This window comes from Lonchura striata, chromosome 3 (genome assembly GCF_046129695.1).
Source record: "Lonchura striata isolate bLonStr1 chromosome 3, bLonStr1.mat, whole genome shotgun sequence".
In the NCBI taxonomy this organism is placed as follows: Eukaryota; Metazoa; Chordata; class Aves; order Passeriformes; family Estrildidae; genus Lonchura; species Lonchura striata.
The window spans coordinates 52,738,354-52,752,711 of record NC_134605.1 but is presented as its reverse complement, the minus strand read 5'-3'; the positions used below and the strand labels follow the sequence as shown (position 1 = coordinate 52,752,711).

The following is a 14,358-nucleotide window of genomic DNA, read 5'->3' as shown; positions in this document are numbered from 1 at the left end:
TAATAATTTTCCCTAGAAGAATGCAGACAGCTCTCCCAGCATCCACAGTCAAAATCAAGAGGTCAAGTGAAAGTTACACATGGAGTAATGAAACCAAATGAAGTCAGTCTCAAACTAGGTGCTTAACAGCACAGCTTAACACAGAGCTTCTGAACTAATATATATGCAAAATATTAAAATATAAGTCACTGGTGAATGTCTTCAATACTTTTACTCCTATTGGAGAATAGCCTTCTTTTTCAAAATAAAAGGCTGTCTTCCAAGACTATTTAATTTTGATGGTGCTATCCATGAGCATAATGTACTATTCAATTTGGAGGCAATACTCTTGCTTCCATTATAATACATATCTGTGGGTATATACACACAGTGTTCTCTGCCCATGTTCGTACACCTCTCCTTTCCTTATTGAACACAGCTGAGGTCAACATTTCATCTTTTAATTCCAATTGTAACTCATCTCTTACAGTGATACTTAAACATTAAAATATTAAATATTTTGCATAATTTGACTGTATATGATTTTTTGTGATCTATTTGATTTTCCAACGTCTTACAATACAGCAAGAGTTTTGTTAATTTCAAATAGAGAAGCCTTTCAGAAAATTTGCTTTGACTTTCATAAGAAAACAGATGTTCCTACAATTATTACTATATATTTTTGTCAGCATAAAAGGACCTCAGTAGAGAGAAGTATTTTTAGCTTCTCTGTGATGCTACCTTTTTTCTTTTCAGGACTGCAACAGATTTTGATGATGTAATCATGCCTACTATTGTCTTATGATTCCTGGGATGTACTATCTTAATTATTTTAAAATATATGAAATGCGTAATAAATATTTTAAAACAACCATGAGGAAGATGTACTTGTGACTAAAGACAGAACTGCCAAACTTCCCTGCTCTGTTTTTTATACCAAGCTAACCTGCAGAACATCACTGTACTACAACAATATAAAGATAAATGCAGTACTAGTATTCAGTTAAAGGTGTGCAACCACTATAAAAAGGAAGTCTACTGAGAGCATGCAACTGTAAGCTATAACCCTGAAGTGGAATGAATAGTGAGCCACACACGGGGCCTGTCAGTGACTGTCCTGAATGTCTTTCATTACCTCACTGCCTTTACTGTCTAATTAATTCTAATTAATGCTCTAATCAGAAATTATTTGTATGCTTACCTTCTAGGGAAAAAAGCATGAGCATCTTTTTAAAACCTTTAAAACCATTGTTATATATTTAGGGAAGGGAAAGAAAGGTCATGGAACTGGAATGACAGGTAGCCATTCTGCAGTATCAGCTCATCCCTGGGAGTTTGTTCCAGAGGCTGGATGAACTCTGAGAAGTTCTGCTTTCTGCAATAACTTCTCCCCACTGCTGGGAGTTACACTGGGCCAGAGGTCCAGGCTGACCTTTCTGGCTCAACTAAGTTGCCCCTCATGCTCTCCTTTAAGTTTCTATGTCCCTCTGCAGGTGTGCTGACCCAGAAGACACCTATCCTGCTTCTGAATCCTCCAGCAAAAATTGGCAGGGAGAGAATTGTTAGGCCTAAAATCTTTGCATGTAAAAAGTTTTTCTAACACACTTCTTGTCATGTCCTGGAATAAAAAAATTTTGATCCAAAGAAAAATAAATTAGCTAATAAAAGACACAAGATAACCCTGTAAAGTGCAGCCTCACTCATCCAGTCTCTTCTCATGGAGGACTTGGCTCCTTTGGGAAGTGTGATTATAATCCTTATAGGACATTTCCTTGTAACATCTATAAAGGGATGAAATGCTTTGGACTTACTTACTTCGTACATAGCTGGCATTAAAACCTTTCTTTTGGATACTGAAGTCGCTTTTAAATGACACAATCATCTCATTTCCAGTGGAATTATAGGATAATCCTTTGGCAGTGATGCCACAAAGGTTCATTGGGCTTTCTCCATTGTCTAATGTCAGTGAATCATAAATGCAGCCCGGAGCTTCTTCAATGTCGAAATCAATAAATGTTAGCTGTATGATAAATCCATGAGGTGCTCGGATGATCCACTTGCACGCTTGGCTGTTGGGATAGTCACTGGGGAAGCATGGTGAAGTGAAAACTCCAGAGGGGTCAGTTAGCACAGTCCTACAGTCATAGCATCCGTGAGCTGACAATGAAAACACAGAAAAGCTGGAGGTCAGGCAGAGACATAACTTAAGAATAAAGTAACAATCAGCACAAGAACTAAATGTACATCTATACAGGCAAATAGAGATGGGAGGAAGAAAGGCAGAAAAAGGCCTTGTTTCTTGTGGGGAAAATGTTGGAGGAGTAGGATAGCAAAAGCATATTTTATGTAAGAAATCCTATAGCAAAGAAATATAAATTATATTGCTAAACAATAATTTGTGCACATGATATACATATATATATTTACCATATATATTGGCCTGATAAAGTGAAAGCAATGTTTTTCAATTCAGAAAGGCAAATTGTAAAACTGCAACTTCCAAAAAGATGACTGGTATCATTCAGATTTTTTGGCTGCTGGTCTGATGCTGACTGTAGGTTCTCCCAACAGCTCTATGACATGCTGCTGTTTCCAGAGTAGTGTCCCTGGAAAGGAGCAACAAGAGTTGGCCTGAAGAGCAGCAGAAGCAGAAGTACCTGAAGGTTAGTCATCTTCATTTTCAGCTGATGCATTCCACAACACCCAGAAGGGTAGCAGTGAGCTACTGGCTTTTGATTCAACAGTAAATTACTGTGTCCTTCCCATGCTGACTCAGCTCCATTGCCATATTTGTGGCAGTCAGGCTTTAAGAAATTCTTACCCTATTTGTCATACTCCTTTGCTCACCTGCTGTGTTTACCCTTGAGAATTTCAAGCCCAGTTAGTCCCCAGGGTTGCATTTCTTATTTGGTTAACATTTGCTCATTTATCATATATTTGCTTAGTGTATTATATGATATAATTACTGTGAACTGCTTGCTGCTAAAATCTGTAACAATTTGCCAAAGCAGCACTGAACAAAATAGATGAGAACTGAATATCACCAAGAGATAACCAAAGAAACTAAATGGCCCATTTATGCTGAATTACTTTGCAAACATTTCATCAAGCCACAACCCTGTGTCAAATCTTACAAGGATGAAAAAACATGCATTACTAGTTGCCCAAACTAAAAACAACTTAAAAAGTTGTTGAGTGTAAATTACATACAGAACAGTTATAAAATAAGAATAAATGGAACTAATTCCTCCAAAGAGTCCTTGATGTTTCTTTGCAGACAGGGTCCTGATATTTTTCAGTTACATTTAAATGGTGTTTGGCCTGAACAAGTGAACACTGACTCTGTGAAGTTGAATGCCAAAAATGCAGTTTACATCTGCAGCTAGAATTGAGAGGTATATTTTACATAGTTTTTATAATTTTTATTTGCAAAGCACAAATTCATGTGTCCCCAGTGAGGTAAAGAGACTGTTTGGGCTCTCAGAGCCAAATGAAGGCTGGTTACACTTGGAAAGCTCAGTGGAGCATTTCTTTGTTCAAGTGAGAAAAAAAGATTGTCTGAAAGATTTGCAGGTAGCTTTGGGAAGCAGTGCTACTGGAATTCGAAAATTTGATCTGTGTAGTACAAACAAAACCCTGTCCATTTTTTATTTCCCTGCAAATCTTTACAGTCAAAGGACTATGCTCACCTGCACTGCAATCCTGGTGTTCCATTTATTAACCAGAGAGGGAATATTTACTTATTAGTGACATTATAAGACATTCCCAAACCAGAGAAAATATGCTACTTGTCAGTAAAAGTGTATGTCCCTAATTGGTAGAATATTACACTCAAGCCGAGACTGAAAAAGTCAAATTTGTCCATCTGAGCGAACTCTGAGGTTCTTTGTGTTTATTAATTCTATTGATCATCAGCAACCAAAAAACAGGACTCAACTTTTCTATTTATCTCTTTCTCTTGAGTATTTATCATTGTTTCTAGGCTGTGTAAAAAGAAAAAGCCAGTACATATAACAAAAAATACTCTTATCCCTGATTTCACTGTAAATATTAAAATATAAATGTTATTTATGATTTTTTAATAATATAATCTTTGCAGTAATGTATTCTCACTATTACATCCATATTGTTTCGTTGATTTTACAGAACTAATGCAAAAAAACTTAGCCCCTAAATTTAGGTTGGAAAATAAGTGCTTGAAACTTAGCATGCACAGAAGAAACAGATTTGGTAAGTAAAATAGTTGGGTTTTTGTTTTAAGTGGGTTGGGTCCATTTTGGTATAGCAGCTATTCTGTCCATGACTGCAATTTGAAGGAGAAATATCCTGTTTTCATGCAAATGTCCACAGTAGTAAGTAAAAAGAAAAGAAAACAAACAACAAAACTATATATAAACAGAATGGTTTTAAATGGAACGTTTTGCACAGCTTCTCATGAGACAGTTATTTTTCTATAAACATCACCTATTTTACTCATTAAAGAGAAAAATTGCTGTGGCAACGTTAGGCTGTCAGCCAAAGCTGACAGATATTTTGCAATCCCATTGGCCCAGAGCAGTACTGAACTGTGGAGAATGAATACTTGTTGCAATATACACCACAAACATTTCTAGAAGCAATCCAAGATATTTTGTTGATTTTAATGGGAATAAATTTAGCTATGATATTCCTGGTTAGGAGCCCCACATATCCAGAATCTGCCTGTCAAGTAAGTTTTACCACCACAGACCAAAGGAAATTCACTGTCTAAATTATAATATATGATAAAGGCCTTTCTCTCTCTCTCCCCCTCCATTCTTTCCCAAACCAAAATGAACACCTCTTTCAAATAGTGATACCACGGACTTAATTTCAATATTTCTTAAATTGAAAGCTTCACTGGGCAGTTAATTTGTTTCCATCATGAGAATACACTGCACTATGGTTTCCGTTTCATAATATTTTTTTTTCTGCATCATACTCATACCTGCTATAGTAAAGAATATTAAAGTATTTAGTGTGATACTTCAACTGAAAAGGGAAATTATTAAATTCCACTGGAGCTAGTTAGAGCTTTCACCAAAGTTATATGTGATTCAAAAATGTTGACTTCAGAAGTGGAATAGACTGTAGGGGAAATGGCTTTTTCCTATCATGGCATGGAGATAATGGGTAAAAATGGAAAAACTTTCCACAGATTTTTAGTGCTTCATCAATGAAATGAAACTTCTGATTTTCCTTAACTACTTTGTATTTGTACAGGGTTTTATATGCGCAAAGCACACTACCAATGACTTTAAACTGTAGCTGGGAGAGCGCTTTGACAATCTGGCCCACTGTAGAAAATCCAAAAATTAGTATATAGTGCCCAATGGAAAACTGTGGTCAAAGCAATTTGACCACTTTTAATAATAACTTATCAGTAAAAGCAGGAATAGAATCTCATTTTCACAGTTGCCAGTTTTCCTAACCATGAAACCATTTACTCTCTTCTAGGAATTTCCTGACTATTTTACATATATACCTTTTAACTTGTGCGAGGCAGAAAATACCCTATCCTACTCTTTCATACACAATGCTCAATCATCTGAAGACTGCCCTAAAACCAAGGGGCTAAGGAAAGCATATCAGACTCATTGAGTCCACCACACAATCAGTCATGTGTACATGCAAACCTCATATCTTATGAAACAAAATTAATTGTCCAGCTTGTTCTGTCCACTAATTTTGCCTCTTTAGAGTCCCAGCACTGAATTCCATCATATGAACTCATCAAGACAACTGTAAGTACCGAAATACACAATTTCAAAAGCAACTTTCATGAGTCATTTGTGGCAAGCTAAAGCCACAGCCAGACACAGAACTACAATGCCTAACTGCAGATTTGGGAAGGAAACATTCTCCATACATTCTTATCCCATATGTACATACTTCTCTTTTTAACTTTTTTTTCTAGAATGACTAATACACTCCAGCCTTTGCCTCCAGAATCTGTGCTAATAATCATATTTTCCTCTAATTTCTCTACTTCTCTCCATTGCCATTTTTTACCCATAAAACCTGTGTTTTGTCCTATTATACTCAGTATTTCTTTCTCAGGCATGAGTTTTGACCTCTACTTCTCCATGTGCTTTCATTTCTGCACTTATCCAACCTTGGTAACGTGCTGGACAACAAATTTTGTTCAGCCAAGAATTTTTACAAGAGTGCAAAAGCAATCCAGTTTGGAACACTGTCTATTTCATCCTTAAAGAGACAAATTTTTTGAAGGTTAGGATCAAATGAAAAGAAGGTCACTGTGGGGGAAAAAAGTCCTTATTTCAGTTTGTGCATTATCCAGGTTTTTTTCACACTAAGTTACGCTTTGCACTGGAACTTTCTTTTCACAGCTGAAGCATGCAGCATTTCCCACCCAACAGGAGTGTAAATGACTCCACATGCTTAGGCAGTAGCACAGGATACCAATGACAGCTGGGGTGGGTTGTAGTAACACTACCAGTATATTTTTTTTAATACATTAAAAGGTTCCCTCATAAAACAGAATGCTCCTGGGTTTCATTTTGGCATAAAATTTAAATCTACTTCTCTCTGTGGATGATACAATTTTTATATGAAAATATCCTGAAATAAATCTATGTAGCTCTGGAATTGAATTTTTAGAAAGAAAACCCAAATATTTTATGTTAACTCTAGTAATATTCAAGTGAACAAGAAAATCTGCCCTGCCCAACAGAATTAGGCCAATTCTAAACCACAGAAAATCTTAGCTAGAATGCCTAGCTCTTTAGACATAAAAAACCAGTACAGAATTAATTATAATTTGCTTTCATGTTGACATCCGATAACTTTTAAGCACTTTACATACATTTTAAAAGGCAGTATTAACAAACATGGTCACTTGAACTGGGCAAGCACAGGAGGTGACACAGCAGAGGCACTTGCAAGTGTGTGGTGATGCCCAAAATAAAAGAGAAAATTTACAATCATTTTGTGTCACAGCATAAAAAAAACATCTAGTTAGATGAACATTGGGTGGAAAAAAGTTTTGCTTTGTAAGAAGCAATTAATTGTTCAGGGTTTTTCTATTTCAAGGATATCACAACACTAATATGGCCAAACATTAGGTTAGATGTATTTATGACTGCAAATAGATGGGTGAATGAGGTCAGCAATGGGCACACCTGCAGACAAGCAGAAGGAAGGGCCAAACCACCAAGATGTGGGTGGGCTGGAATGGCTACAGAACAAACAAACCTGTGTTATTCCAGCAAGACACAAACACCAAACCAAAAACAGCTATCCTATGGCATAGGCCTGGACAGTAGCTTATCTTCACCTCAAAAATAATTTTGAATGTAAAGGCAATCTGTAGATCTAGAAAACTGTCCATATACAAAGTGGGAGCATATTAATTGCAAAGAAATGTCCCATCATTCACTCTGAACATAAAGTAGTACTCTCCTCTGCTTACATTTAAGCTAGTAATGAGATAAAACCTTTTAGATTTATTTATGCAAAACAGGAATCCTAGCACTCTTCTGAAGCCTCTGCAGACCAAACCATGTACTCTGCTCTCTGTGTAACCCACACTTTTGATTGAATTAGGTCTGGGAAAGTTCAAATGAGGAGATGTGGCAGGTTTATTTTTACTTTTTTATTTACTTTCCAAATTGTAGAAGCTGTATGATCTCTCAAAAAGATCTTTATTCTGCTACACTATGCTGATAAAAATTACTATGCACCATACCTAATTTAACGTTTGCAGATACTGTAATTATCAAATTAAACAGAGAATCCTAATTCTATTAAAACATTCAGATTTAAAAATAAAATAAAGGATTATTTCTGGAAAAAATAGAAAGGAAGTAAGACTCATTCTGATGTGTACAAAAGTTTGTCCCTTCACAAACAATGTTATTGGGTTGAGGTCTATTGCTTGGAAATATGACTGTGATTGCGTATAAATGCAGATATCCCTGGATTTGTCATCATCATATGGAACAATATCTACTTTGCCATTTCTACAACATCTCTGAAGTTTCTAAAAATTTCTCCAACAGCTATAAATTTCCTAAAGTGTTGAGCAAATCCTATAACCTCACAGATATGCTTTGAATTTAAGCATGGACTTAAAATTCAGCAACTGCTTAAAGTCCTTTCCTACACAATGGTGCCTTTGAGTTTGTATTTGAAGTTTTGCTGTCCTGTCTTCAGCCTTGCAGCCCCCTCAAGGCTGAACGGGAGAGCATGACTCCATAACTGCTGCTCTCTGAAAACCACACGTGTGCCATTCTCTCTAGGTCTGACCATTTTCTTTTCTCTTTCAATGAAAGGAGTAACAACTGGACCAACACTGGCAAACACCCATTCAGGGAGAGAGATCCACTCTCAAACACAGAGGATGCTAATGGAAATGTGGTTTCTATGTAATTAAGTAATGTGGATTGAATTTGGTGGGACAAGGAGATTGATTTTTTACACCAAACTGCAATGAAATAGTTCCTTCCAGACTTTGAATTTCTTCACCAAATTACTTTATGCCTAAAGACCAGGAAAGGTGAGGTTTAATTCTAAGTCAGCCATGAACTTCCTAAAAATATCCTTTTATTCCCTGGCCTCCCCACTTAAAAATATAAACTTTATTCCTCTGTGTAGGGTTCAAACCCATTCCACCACCCTTTGTTAGCAGGATGGTATGCTAACTTTCAGCTCTGCAAAGGCATCAGTAACAGGCTTTGATGATGGACATTTTGGGTGTGGAGAAATATATTTCAATTCACCCTTGAGTTTTCTTAAATTTCTCCAAACACTGAACAGTCAAACTGCAGGTCATAAAAACCCCAGGCAGTGTAGTGTGGGTCATCAAAAAATGGAACTTAATAAAATTTAAATAATTTTCTAAAATATTCCTAATTAAAAAAAAAATTATTAATAGCTATAGAATACAGAGATTTCCCAACAGGATAAGCATTACACATTTTTCTGTGAAATCACCTGCATAGACTCATCAGTAATATAACCAGCATATTTTATAAAATAAAATTTTATAAGCTTTATATGAGTGAAACTTTACATTATTCTTCTGCAACACATAATAAGATGTATTTTGCAGAGTACAAGAACAATAAAGTTGTAGTTAGCAAGAATCTTTTTTATCTGTGTTACTCTTAATTTGCAAATGTGACTCTTTTCATTGATTTGTGAGGAATCACTATTTTAAAAACTCAGTCCAGACTCTCATTCTGCATCATTCCCATTGCCTCATCTTCACAGTACTCCTTGTACCCAGCAAGAATTTAAAGCCTCCATATTCCTGACTGGAAATAGCACATAACCCTGGCAGAGTCTTTTATAATTCAATGAAAGACAAGATTGTGCTCTCACAAAATAATTCAACAATTTGGTTTTGGCCACTGAAGCCAGGAGACAAAGAGTGTACTATGCCCTGGCCAGTCCTATCAGCTTGCCTTGCATCATCATTTGCTGATGCATTAGGTCTTGTAACATGCTTTAAATGGATAAACTGGTTGGCATACCTAGGAATAATAAAATGTAAGGAAAAAAAAATCTCCTTACAGGCTAGTACAGAGACGTATATGAAAGTGTAATTGTTGACTATGAATTCACTTATTATTTCTGCTTCCTGTTGCTCTAGCCCATATTGCTTATCAGTTTATTAAAAAATTATATTTGTCATCACATTGAATTAGAACTGATTATTTTCTCTCTTTTGTAAGACAAGAACAAAGCACTTAATGAAATTATATGTGGCAAATTGAAAACTGATAAAAGACAATATTTTCTCTTACATAACAATGACAGCCTGTGAAACTCAAGCCGAAAACTATCAAAGCAGGGAACATAAAACTCAGAAATGCACAGACATTTTCCTAAGTATATAACAGGATCTCTGAATCCCTCCAGACATAAAATAATTGATGGGACATAACTGTAGACATTGTAAACTTCATGGCTTATGTTTAAAATTAATCTTAATCAACTGTCCAGGAACAGTATCAATAGCTCCACCTTGGTCATGGACACAATCCCAGTCTCCTGCCCATATGGCTGCGGCTCAAGGCCAGCCCAGACAGGTCTTCTCCAAACTCTTCCTGGGTACGGCTGCGCAGCCAGCACAGGTCAGAGCCCATTCCCAGCATGAAACCTGGATGCAGCTACCCCGGTTTTTGGAACTACGTGCACTTGAGACACAGCATGAGCTGCCTCTGAGGCAGACAGCAACCCTGGGCATATCCCATTTACTGGAGTAAAAGTGGCCATGGCACTGTGGGAGAGCAGACGAAGCCACGTGAGGCCGAACACAAGGCTCTATCTTGTGTATCTTTCATAGGAGCCAATTGAGCAGTTCTCATTAGTTTTGATGTTCCAACACTACACAGAAATCTGGGAGAAACAGGTGGTATTACATCCTGTTTCTAACACGATAATCAAAATTATCTTTCAGGATACACTTGAGATCAGTAGCAGTAATAATGTAACAAAAAAATCAGGAAGAGCGAAGTTTAATTTTCAGATCAGGTTAAGATTAGAAAAGCAGACATTAGAATAGTAAATTACTGACTTGGGAAGCATTTACCATGAACACAGGCAGTAACCAGCTACTACTAAATCCAGGAGCAGGTTTTTCACTAAAACCAGAGATCATCGGAAGCTGATTTGCGCTTCCTCTTGACACAACTGTGTGACATGGTCCGACACCGAGAGAGATTATGTTATTAATTTTTTCATAAAGAAATATATAAGCAACAGCTTGATTGCTGATCTTTTTATTAGGCACACAGATGGACTGGAACTGTACACAGGTTTAAGGTGCACCATTCATATGCAGGCTGTTGACACTTTGGATAGGACATTTCAGGGAACTGACATCTTGACTTCTCAAGATTAGCATCCTAGTCCTTAAAGGAGTCATCCAAGTACTGACATTATCAGTATTTGTAATGTGCTGGATCTCTACATCTTTATGATAGTCTTGGAAAGGTAGGAGCTGAAGCTGTTGAGTGGGATGCCAGCACAATACAGAGACCATTAGAGATTCAGTGTATTTCATGATATTCCCCTTTACCCCCAGACCTCATTTTATGCTGGAATTCAGTAGGTATTTATTTCTGTAGGGTTATCATTGCCAGTAAAAATGCTCTGACCCCTCTTGATCACTCTAGCACAGATATCCTACTCCCTGACAGCAACTGACTTTATCACAGCAGTGACTCCAGCAGGTTTTGATTGATCTGGGAAATTGAGGGAACCAGCTACAATAGAAGAAAATACGTTTAGAGCCAGGGTGGGGGCCCTCCACTGCCTGTTTCCCCTTAGTTGTTTGGGTTTGTGCCAATGAAAATGGAAGTGGAAACAAACACACTGACTGGGTAAATCAGCCCTGACCCATATGAGTGGAGTTCACAGTGTAGACAAAGTTATGGATTTCCCCCAGAGGGAGGGGGTAATGTGAAAATCCTGTGTTACACCCATTGTAACTTAAGAATATTTTCATTGGCATTCCTGTGATAATCTTATAAAAATAACAGAATTGACTTGCTAGTTTTGGCTTGAGTTGGACTTTTTTTTTTCCACAAAGAAGCAGAAGTTTGGGACAAAGAAAGGTATTGACAGTTCAGTTTAGATATGCTGGTTAAAAAGGCATTAACTAGTAAATATACAGGTGCATATATTAAGCACATAAACTAGCATACATGTAAATAAAAATAAATTAAGTCAGGGAAGGGATAGGGTGGGAACAGGTGAGAGGTTTTTTGTGAGGTTGCTGCATGTAATCTAATGTTTTTCAATCTGGGATCTATATTTCATGCTCCATCATGAATCATGCTAGGATTTACAGGAGGAATGGTCATCAAGAATGTTTTACTTTTGTCTGCTGCACTGGCTCCTAGCTGTTCTGCTGCTGCATTGTTACAATGAAGATCACATCCTCAGCTGGAGTAAACTGATGGGTGCAGTTAAATTCAATACCAGGCTACACAAACCAAAGAGCTGCATGGCTAAATACATTCCAAGGTATCACTTGTGCAAACACATGTCACACTTCTCTGGGAAGTAGTTAAAAAGAATGAGTGGGAAAAGAGCTGACAATCTTTTAATGAGGAAGAGTGGTTTGTAGAAGCGTGAGTTCCCACCAAACTGTACAGATATGGATTAAAACGAGATATGGGTTAAAATAATGTTACAGTTAGGCACAGGTTATCTTGGTAAACCCCAGTCATACAGAAGCACACATTTCTTCTACATATACATTGGAAACAGACAAAAGAATTTGTTAGGATTAAATTCTTGGGTAACAGAATATTCTGTTATTCTGTACAGTGAAAGGATAAAATACTGAATTTTTACCAGGTGCTTTACCCAGCGAATCCAACACACACCCAATATCCACAGCAGTTTACATTTGATCTATGATGCATTCAAAATATTTATTGTTTATAAGAGTTCAATTGCAGAGTTTTCTTTCCAAGGCTTCGATGTTGGAATCTCTTTTCTGGCTGCTACTATCAATATTCTGAATAGTCATAATTTCTAAGTCCTATGAAGACCTTTAGAAAACACAAGGCAGCAGGGCTTTTGTATGGTTTATCAATTATTCTTCAAGCTTTGTCTGTTTACAGGTCAAATTTTGTGTCTAGATATTCTTTTAGAATTTTTAGCTATTCCAGAAAATCTGGTATGGATTATGTGGATCTCTTGCAGTAGATGTTGAAACTACATTTTGCTGTTGTTTAACAAATTACAGAAATTATGAAAAATTAATTTACACTGGAATTCACTATTATAATAAAATACCAAGGCATTCTAGACATACTGGGAAGCATCAACTCAAAACTGATTTCACACAGAGCCTTTGAAACACTTTAAGCATTTTATTACTTGTCCTCTCTAAGAGTTTTTGAAGTAACTATTTCAGTATTATTTGGGCTACTTATATTTCAGTACTTTAGTGTTTTCTGGGTCCTTTTACTATATTATTAAAAATAGATACTGTTGTTAATATATTTGTTTCATTTGATCTGCAAGATGTAGCAATCTAAGTCAAAAAAACTGGGATTTTTTTAACATTACAAATTTATAGAGTTTTTTCTATTACACACATAAATATTCTATTCTCCCCATCACAGAAAATCAGCCATTCTTTCACCTTCCACAGACAATAACATTCAGACAATACCACAATGAGCTCTGTTCAGACCAAACTGAAAAGATGTCCTGAATAAGGATATCAGGTATTTTCTTGTACACTTTCAATGGAAGGGTGAGGAGACTGGAAAGGGTTAGAGCCTCTTTGCTAAGCCAAGATTTCAACTTTCCTACTTCATTTAGGCACTTTCTGCAAGCAGTCCAGCTACACAAGTAAAAGTGAGATCAGAAATGACTTCTCAGTAATTGAGAAGCAATTCTTTTTCACTGATGAGAACAGACTCAGAATAATGTCATGTACAATATGGCAGACTAATATCTATTGTAGGAGGGAAGTGTGTACATTTTGGACATTTAATGCTACTCTGATATCTCTAATGCTGTTTTTTTATCTATATTTACAAACAAGCCATTCATTGTAATTTTGAATAATTTCAGTTATACACCATCTAAAACTGCTTTCTTATCATATTGTTTTTATCAGATGTAAAGATGGAAGGGATTGGCATACCTAAGTCAAAACAGTAATTACTTCACTGATGTATTGTTAGTTTCCACCCCTGGTATGTTGGTGTATTTCTCCTCACATTACAGCTGAAAAGAAAACTTTGTGAACACAGACTGCAAAGTCTTGTGCTGAACAGCCAAGTGTCTCCTTATTGCTTCCATTAAGCTTACAATGACTGATCTTTGTGTGACTATACCCAAACCTTTTATTTTTCACCAGTCTGGGCTATGTGATTTATTTTTCTAACCTCCATCCAGTACTGCAACTGCTCTAGACACTGAACTCCCACTGCAATCAATCAAAAATTCTCCCCACACATTCCAGTGCTTTTTCCAACAGTAAAGCCTTTTTCTACAACTTCTTTGAAGAAAAATATTCCATGGATGAATGGATTTCAAAATTAGGAATTTGATCCTGATCAAACTACATATATTTAACTCCTTGAGTATGGATATTATGTGCCCCACTCCCTTTTTTTGCATCTTGCTTCCTTACTGAAAGAAACCCTCAAACTGACAGGGATCAGATCAGAAAAAAATTAACTGTGTCCTTTTTTTTCAACTATGACTAATTACCACATAAAACCTGAAAATATTCTCTCCTTAATCAAGAAAAACTATGACAAGCTTGACTAAGTTTGGCTTTAAAATCTCTCTATTAGATTCTAAAATGCTTTGTCTTCTTTTTAGAATTTGTCTACTCTAAATCTTAAAGAACAGGTTTAC

General features: G+C 36.4%; 1 protein-coding gene across 1 annotated transcript in view; it reads right to left on the bottom strand.

Moving 5' to 3' along the window:
• Positions 1–14,358, bottom strand: part of ADGRG6 (adhesion G protein-coupled receptor G6) — a 108,858-nt gene that overhangs the window by 65,957 nt on the left and 28,543 nt on the right. Inside the window, exon 3 of the mRNA XM_077782146.1 lies at positions 1,795–2,136. Coding sequence (XP_077638272.1) covers positions 1,795–2,136 — 342 coding nt within the window. The remainder of the gene's footprint in view (positions 1–1,794; positions 2,137–14,358) is intronic.